An 8,880-nucleotide genomic window follows, 5' to 3' on the forward strand; every position below is an offset into this window, starting at 1 on the left:
CGCTTGAGCCCAGGAGTTGGAGGTTGCTGTGAGCAGTGAAGCCATGGTACTCTACCAAGGTGCATAGCTTGAGGCTCTGTCTCAAAAAAATAAATAAATAAATAAATAAAAACTGTATTTGTTTTTGAATATATAATGTGGATGTGTGGTACATAACCTGAATGGTACAAACAGGAAATGAAGGAAAAGTATCCATCCATCCCTTGTTCCCCCCACCTGTCCTCTCCCTGAGGCAATTCCTACAAGCCTGCATATGTACAAACCATATATATATATTTTTTTTTTTTTGAGACAGTCTCAAGCTATTGCCCTGCCTAGAGTGCTCTGGCATCACAGCTCACAGCAATCTCAAACTCTGGGTTAAGTGATTTTCTTGCCTCAGCCTCCCGAGTAGCTGGGACTACAGGCACCCACCACAATGCTTGGCTATTTGTTGTTGTTGTTGTTGTTGTTGTTGTTGTTGTTGTTGCAGTTGTCATTGTAGTTTCAGCTGGCCTGGGCCAGGTTGGAACCCACCAGCCTCGGTGTATGTGGCCGGCACCCTACCCACTGAGCTACGGGCGCCACCACTCATATATTGTTTTAATAGAAATGATCATAAATACAGAGCAAAGAGCGAAAGAAAAACAGGAAGTCCCCAGAAGCCAAAATTGAAAAGAGAACAGCCCAGAAATTCAGGAGGGTTTGTTTGTTTGTTGAAGCAGAGTCTCATTATGTTGCCCTTGGTAGAATGTTATGGCATCATATCTCATAACAACCTGAAACTTCTGGGCTCAAGTGATCCTCTTGCCTCAGCCTCCCAAGTAACTGCAACTACAGGTGCCTACCACTACACCCAGCTGTTTTTAGGGACCGGGTCTTGCTCTTACTCAGGCTGGTCTAGAACTTCTGAGCAATCCATTCGCCTCGGCCTCCCAGAGTGCTAGGATTACAGGCATGAGCCCGGCCCTGGAAATTCAGGAGTCTAATCCCCATGTCGGCAGAGAGCCTTGAACTCAGTAAAGGCAAAGAATTGGAACCAAGGTCCCTAAAAAATCTGGGAACTTCAAAATGGCAAACTGTCAGGTGAAAACCTCAGCTAGAAAAGAAACCTACCCCACAACACGGATGAAACAAGGAGGTTTATCTGTGTGGGAAAAGAACCTCCCCCAGCAATTCAGTCTGGGTTTGCACTTTTCGTGGAGTAAGGTCTAAATTATACCTCCCCATGCTCCAGGTTATCAGGTGGATAAATTAAAATAAATATTGCTCCCAGGATCTGGAAGTCAAGCCTGGCCCTTCTTTCCCAGATAAGGTGCTTACAGGGAAGAGAATCAGGAGGGATTTTATTTAGTACCAGACTGATCTCTATACATTTCCTCTTGCCCACTACCCCTGAGCCTTCACAGTCACACTGCTGCCACTGCCGCTGCTGCTGTAATCGCAGCACTCCCGTGCACTCAGACCCAAAGGACTAGGACTTGTTGGACTCAGCTAGGCATCATGTGTCACATGTGGACAGTGAGCTTGCCCACGCCATCCAGCTGAGGAACGACTTCCAGTTCTGCTCTGTACCATTCAAGGACAGTATCTCCTTGCAGCCATTGGCCTGATTTTGATCCTCCCAGTAATAGAACCACTTTCCTTGCTGTTCTGCTCTAAATCCAAAGGGGCCACAACCTGGCACAAGAGAAAGGGATATGTGTGTCAGCAAGCAGATTCCTGTCCTTACCCTCATCTCCCCTCATTCAGCATCTAGTATCACAGGCTGCCTCAGGGAGCTGGGAGGAGAATGGAGCTCACCTTCTCCAGGGAACACAGACTCTGGACACAGGGGGGTAAGCACTCTCAGAAAGGCATCCAGAGGCCCCCCAAAGAGCACCAACTAACTGTTCCTTTTTTAATTATTATTATTATTTGCAGCTGTTCCTTATTATGTTGGAGGGAGAGGATTCCCCAGGGCATAACAGAAGGACGGAAGTGAAAAAGTGTGTGAGGCAAGCTGGATGCAGTGGCAAGCGCCTGCAGTCCCAGCTGCTTGGGAGACTGAGGCAGGAGGAGCACTTGAGCCCACCAGCTCCTGCCTGGGCACAGGTATGCAAGACATAGAGCAGAGACATGAGCCTGAGATGGGTCCTGACTCTGGTCATCCAGTCAGTTGCCCCAGTTTGTAGCTGGGAAAGAAGCAGGAGAGGGCTGACCAGGGGTCCTCTGCACAGCAGTCCACAGCCACTTCCTGTTTCTTCCTGTCCCCTCACCTCGCCTTTGGCAGGGGAGGGTTGTTTGTTTGTTTTGGTTTTTGGAGACAGAGTCTCACCCCATCACCCTGGGTAGAGTGCATGGCATCCTAGCTCACAACAACCTCAAACTCTTGGGCTCAAGCGATCCTCTTGACTCAGCCTCCCGAGTAGCTGGAACTACAGGCACCTGCCACAACACCTGGCTATTTTTAGAGATGGGGTCTCACTCTTGCTCAGGCTGGTCTCAAACATCTGACTTCAGGCGATGCACCCACCTTGACCACACCTGGCTCACCTTGCCTTTGGTGTCTTCTACTCCACTCAGGAACTGGACCATCTTCTGACATCTAAGAATGTTGTGTGAATTGATCGGGCCGGAGTCGCGGAAGTAGGCTCAGCAGTCAGAATGTCTTGGAAGAGAAAAGGGCTATAGCTCTCTCAGGCGTGCAGCAACCCTAGTTTATTTCTTTTTTTTTTTTTTTTTTTTTGCAAGGGCTGGGTTTGAACCTGCCACTACCCTTTTGAGCCACAGGCCCCACCTCCTAGTTTATTTCTTACTCACTTATATACCGTAACAATAAAGCATTCTGCACATACACACATAATCTTACATTTACAATACAATAAAGTTACAAAAAAGTCACTAGTCTTATTTCTTTTTGCTTCAAAGAACAAAGTATTCATCTGTAAAGAACAGACATAGTCTTTAACTTAGCAGCACAATAACCTTATCTTGATTTACCACTACTCAGGTCTCTTTCAGGAAATTCCTGACCACAGCATGCTCTGTTTTCAGTGCCTGCCTCCCACTAGATTAGTTTTCTAATCTCGAGGGTCTTCAAAGGAATATCCCTTCCTGCAGACCTTGAGACAGTGTCAATCAAGAACAAAGTTATGGCAGCCTTTAATGTGGCTCGGCTACATAAGAGAGAATTGGAGATGTGGAGAAAGCCCTGCAGTGCCCCCAGTAATCTCTCAGAGGGTTTCCCCAGAGCGCCTGCTGTTGCCCTGCGTTGGTCTTCCCCTCACACCCACACTGAGAATGCCTGAGGATGACTCCATCACCTCCTCGCTCAGAGCCTCTTGAGTCCATGCCAGGTCAGGAAGCTGCAGCAGCCACAGCAGCTGCCTCCAGGAACCTTGATTGCTGGCATTCCTGGGACAGACAAAGCGTCCTGTGCTTTAGTTCCCCACGTCTCTCTCAGAGCAGGGTTCATCGGGGGAAGGACAACAGAAACTGGAGGAACTTTGGGGTGCACCTGGCCTTCCCACTCCCACCCTCTCCTCAGCACCCACCCGAAGACAATGGGGTGCTGGTCCATGTTGTCACCAAGGCTGGAGCCCTGCAGGGTCAGTGAGCTCCCCAACACTGCACAAGTCCCACAGTAGAAATCAAAATGGCTTGCTGAGGGTATCCGAATCACCCTAAACACCTTGTTCCACACTTTCCCAAGCTCGCTCCCTGAGTTCCTGCCCTGGGAACAGCAGGAGAGAGGAGATTGGGGGCTGAGCCCAGGGGAAGGAGCATAGCCCTGGGAGGGTGATTCTCCCGTCCAGAGGTCAGGGGATGCTGTGAAGATGGGAGATGCACTAAGCCTGGGCCTAGGGCAGGGGGTTGGGCCAGATGGGTGAGGATGGGACTGGGTCCAAGGCTGACCACTGACCAACCACCAGAGTACACTGTCAGAGGCCATAGACTCTTTTCTCCTCATCAGGTACCCCATGGTCTTCTTGTAGCATATGTTAAACCAGTTGCATTCTCCAGATGTGTGGTGGCAGGAGGAGCAGTTGAGGGGCTCAGAAGGGCAGCCACGCTTTCTGAATTTGAACCAAGGGCAGGTGGAACTCCATGGTACCAGGTACTTCCGTTTTTCCTGGGGTGCTGATTCAGGTGTTAGATCCAAGCAGGGGGCCATAAGCCATAAGATGAGCACCCCAAAGGCCCACAGGACTAAAATCTGCGAGCACTTCATGTGGAGCCCAGGCAAAGACTCCTGTGGCAGGCAGCAGACCAGCTTCTTGCCTGGAAGGATGAGGGGCTGAGGCCGTGAGCTGCACCAGCATCCCTCTGTGCTGTTCACCTCCATGGCTCCCCAACCCTCCACCCCACCCCTCCTTCCAGCCCCTCATCTCTTGCCTACCTATCCATTTGCTCACCCCCAAAGAGGACTCTAACTGCATGTGGGAGAGAAGACACCAGGGCAGAGAGGTAACATGCGGCCAGTCCCACAGGAGGGAGGACCAGCGTCCAGTGGGGTCCTTGGTGCCATCCCAGTTACATCGTACATCTCATCACAAAGTACACATTGTGACCTTCCTCCTCGAGCCTGCCTGGAAAAAGCCACAACTGTGACCTTTCTCTGACATCCAAATTACCTGCATTAAATGTAAGGTCTATAAGGATGGGGACCAACATTATCTCTTTCATCTCTGTATCCCTAAGACTTAAAATCACTTAATAAATGTTTAGGGAATGAATGAACAGGGGTTGAGAGAGAACTTGAAACATGCTTTGTGTATGGTTTCTGCCGTCCAGTTGTGTGACTTCAGCTTAGTCCTCCCTTCTGCTCTCTAGACCCTTTCTCCAACAGCCTACTGCGCTTCTGCTTAGATTCTCAGAGCCATGTCATCTGTACAAACCTGAGACCAAACTCATGATGTTCCCTATAAACCTACCCTTGAAAGTGTTCTTGGAGCCTCTGATCGGAGACTTCTTTATCTCAATAAATCGTCCCACCCTTTACTCAGTTATTGAAGCCAAAACCTATGTATTGTTGATTCTCCCTTTTCCCATGACAACCAAATCCATCTTTAATCCATTTCTTTCTATCTCTAAGCCACCTTCTTTTCTTTATCTCCACTGCCATAACCTTAATTCAATCCTACATTTGGGAAGATATTAAAAAATAAAATGAAAAACTTTTGAGTTGGTTTTAAGATTTCAGTGGGGGGCAGAACTAATTTCATATTTTTATTTTTTATTTATTTAATTTAAATTATTTGTTTATTTTTTTGAGATAGAATCTCACTCTGTTGCCCTGGGTACAGTGCCGTGGTGTCACAGCTCACAGCAAGCTCAAACTCCTGGGCTCAAGCGATCCTCTTGCTTCAGCCACCTTAGTAGCTAGGACTACAGGTACGTGCCACAACACCCTGCTGTTCTTTTTTAAAAATTAATTAATTAATGTATTTATTTGCAGTTTTAGCAGGGGCCAGGCTTGAACCCGCCACTCCCCTGTATAGGGGGCCGGCTCCCTACTCCTTGAGCCACAGGCACCACCCCCTGCTGTTTTTTTAAAGACTGGTCTCACTCTTGCTCAGGCTGGTCTAGGATTCCTGAGCTCAAACAATCCATCTGCCTTGGCCTCCCAGAGTGCTAGAATTACAGGTGTGAGCCACTACACCCAGCCGAATTTAATATTTTTTAAAAATCAAAACATTTTCTTCAGTGGGATGAGAACACTAAAATTGTTAATCTTAACTAGTAGAAAACTGCAACAGTGAATAAAGTATGTAGGCCAGTAAATTACATCATGCCAATGTCAAATCTCTGGTGTTAATAATGTACCTTAGTGGGCTCAGTACCTGTGGCTCAAGCAGCTAAGGCGCCAGCCACATACATCTGAGCTGGTGGGTTCGAATCCAGCCTGGGCCCAACAACAACAATGAGGGCTGCAAGCAAAAAATAGCCAGGCATTGTGGAAGGCACCTGTAATCACAGCTACTTGGGAGGTGGAGGCAGGAGAATTGCTTGAGCCCAGGAGTTGGAGCTTGCTGTGAGCTGTGATGTGACAGCCTGAGACTCTGTCTCAAAAAAAAAAAAAAAAAAAAGTACCCTTGGTTCTATAGGGTAAGATGCTACCACTGGGGAAAAACAGGTAATGGATGCATGGGACCTCTCTGTACTATTTTTGCAATTTCTTTGGTGCTTAGAGTTATTTCAAAACAGAAAAGTTTTAAAAATCATCTAGGAAAAGATGCACAGTAAGCTTTATTGCTGATTCATTTGCGTCAACTGGTATAATCTTTTTATTGTTGCGAAACACTTGTAAAATTTAGCATTTGGCCATTTTAAAATGTAGAGTTAAGTGATATTTAGTACACTCCCAAGGTTGTGCACCCCTATCATTATCTAGTCTCAGAAAGTGCCATCACCCCAAGCATACGATAGGGAATACTATATTCAGTGACACTAGAGAGAGAAATAGGATGACATTTATTTACTCACTATCCATTTTTTCCAGATGGTAACCTTTCTCTGTTTTTCGTGTTCTGCTGTTTAGTTGTAGATACATGTTATTCTCTTAGACTATATTCATGCTTCTTGAATATGAGAACTCAGGCCTTTCATCAATTCTGGGTACTTCTCAGCCATTTCTTTCCAGTATTGCCTCTCCCTCATTCTATTTGTTCCTACTAGAACGCCTATCAAGCAGATATTGAATTTATTCTTTCTACCCTTCAGGCATCTGAATCGCTCCTTCTTATCTATGATTTTATTTCTCTATACTTCATTCTGGGTAATTTTTTTAGCTCCATATTTCAGTTCAATATTTCTCTCTCTCTCTTTTGAGTCAGAGTCCTACTCTGTTGCCCAGGCTAGAGTGCCATGGCATAAGCCTAGCTCACAGAATCTTCAGACTCCTGGGTTCCAGTGATACTCCTGCCTCAGCCTCTGAGTATCTGAGACTACAGGTACCCACCATAATACCTGGCTAATTATTTCATTTTTAGTAGAGATGGGGTCTTGCTGTTGCTCAGGCTGATCTCAAACTCCTGAGTGAGCTCAAATGATCCTCTGGTCTCAGCCTCCCAGAGTGCTATGATTATAGGTGTGAGCCACCACCATGCTAGTTGAGATCCCATCTTTTTACTGAAGTCTCAAAGTATCATCTCTTCTCCCTTTATAGGCATTAATATTTATTTATTTATTTTGAGACAGAGTCTCACTATGTCACCCTTGGTAGAGAGCCATGACATCACAACTCACAGCAACCTCAAACTCTTGGGCTTAAGTGATTCTCTTGCCTCAGCCTCCCAAGTAGCTGGGACTACAGGTCCCCACCACAAAGCTTGGGTATTTTTATTGTTGTAGTTGTCATTGTTGTTTGGTAGGCCCAGGCTGGGTTCTAACCATCCAGCTCTGGTGTATGTGGCTGGCACCCTAGCTGCTGAGCTACAGGCACTGAGCCTGCATTAATATTTAATACCCAAAGAAGATCTTTCCCTATTTTGACAGTGATCATAAGGCAAGTACATTATGGTCATGGGGTAGTTCAGGCTACATTGGTTGAAAAGTACTTTGTGAAATAATTTGCTTCCATCTATTTGATTCCAATTTATTTATTTATTTATTTTTTCGAGACCCAGCCTCAAGCTGTCCCCCTAGGTAGAGTGCCATGGCATCATAGCTCACAGCAAATTCCAACTCCTGGGCTCAAGCAAGTCTCCTGCCTCAGCCTCCCAAGACCACAGGTGCCAGCCACAACGCCTGGCTATTTTTTGGTTTGCAGCCATCATTGTTGTTTGGCAGGCCTGGGCTGGATTTGAATCCTCCACCTTAGATGTATGTGGCTGGTGCCTTAGCCACTTGAGCCACAGGCGCCAAGCCTTTGATTCCAATTTAAAAACTCACTTCCTTCCAGAAGCCTTCTTAAATTAATATAACATCTTACCAAATTATAGCTGCTAGCATATTACTTTTCAGTGTACAGATCATTTCCATGAAAATGCTTTATAAACTATAAATGTCTATGTTGATATAAATTATTATATGCTTTATAAAAAAAGAAAACGGCTCAGCACCTATAGCTCAGTGGCTAAGGCACCAGCCATATACACCACAGCTGGAGGGTTTGAACCCAGCCCAGGCCTGCCAAACAACAATGACAACTACAACCAAAAAATAGCTGGGCACCTATAGTCCCAGCTACTTGGGAGGCTGAGGCAAGAGAATCGCTTAAGCCCAGGAGTTTGAGGTTGCTGTGAGCTGCGATGCCATAGCACTCTACCCAGGGCGACATAGTGAGACTCTGTCTCAAAAACAAACAAACAAAACCTAAGACTGTAGATTTCTGAAACATAGCCCCATTTGCCATCACTCCCTAACCCATCCCTGGAGCCACAAGTCTGCTCACAAGTATACTGGCTTTTTCAATTATTTACTTTAGTGCCAGGAAATTTCTCTTACTTTGTAATGAGTTAGCTCTACACTTAATGGGATATTTCTAATTTGGCATTTTAAGATGTTTCACAGCAGAAAAGTTTTCAGGATTAAGTTGCATATTGTTGGAACTAGAACTTTTTCTTTCCTATTTTTCTTTTTGTGAGATAGGGTCTTGCTCTTTCTCAGGCTGGTCTCAAACTCCTAAGCTCAAGCAATCCACCCGCCTCAGCCTCCCAAAGTACCAGGATTACAGGTGTCAGCCACCACACCTGGCCCTGGAATAAGAACATTTATCATTAATTTCTCACTGGTCAGTATTTTATGACTTTTATAATTACCTAAATAATGTCCCACAAATATTTTTTTTTCTTTTTTTTGAGACGGAGCCTCAAGCTATCCCCCCTGGGTAGAGTGCCATGGCATCACGCTCACAGCAACCTCCAACTCCTGGGCTCAAGCGAGTCTCCTGCCTCAGCCTCCCAAGTAGCTGGGACT

General features: G+C 46.1%; 1 protein-coding gene across 1 annotated transcript; it reads right to left on the reverse strand.

Annotated features, from left to right (window-relative positions):
* Nucleotides 1-1,480: 1,480 nt before the first annotated feature.
* Nucleotides 1,481-4,192, reverse strand: CUNH20orf173 (chromosome unknown C20orf173 homolog). The gene is made up of 5 exons (XM_012804091.1): nt 3,884-4,192; nt 3,516-3,694; nt 3,251-3,375; nt 1,783-1,803; nt 1,481-1,659 (listed from the first exon to the last, which is right to left on the reverse strand). Exons 1-5 carry the CDS (start codon nt 4,190-4,192, stop codon nt 1,481-1,483), a joined length of 813 nt encoding a protein of 270 aa, XP_012659545.1.
* Between the last annotated feature and the right edge of the window lie 4,688 nt (nt 4,193-8,880).

This window comes from Otolemur garnettii, unplaced genomic scaffold, assembly GCF_000181295.1.
Source record: "Otolemur garnettii isolate 467f Iridium unplaced genomic scaffold, OtoGar3 scaffold00025, whole genome shotgun sequence".
NCBI classification, from domain to species: Eukaryota; Metazoa; Chordata; class Mammalia; order Primates; family Galagidae; genus Otolemur; species Otolemur garnettii.

What these genes read in the sequence shown, in the direction of transcription:
- CUNH20orf173 (XM_012804091.1), bottom strand. Translation starts at nt 4,192, where the DNA reads ATGAAGTGCTCGCAGATTTTAGTCCTGTGGGCCTTTGGGGTGCTCATC. An exon ending in CTCAGGCATTCTCAGTGTGG is followed by an intron (nt 1,804 to 3,250) that starts GTGTGAGGGGAA and finishes CCCTGTGTCCAG; the next exon opens with AGTCTGTGTTCCCTGGAGAA. An exon ending in GTCTGTGTTCCCTGGAGAAG is followed by an intron (nt 1,660 to 1,782) that starts GTGAGCTCCATT and finishes CTCTTGTGCCAG; the next exon opens with GTTGTGGCCCCTTTGGATTT.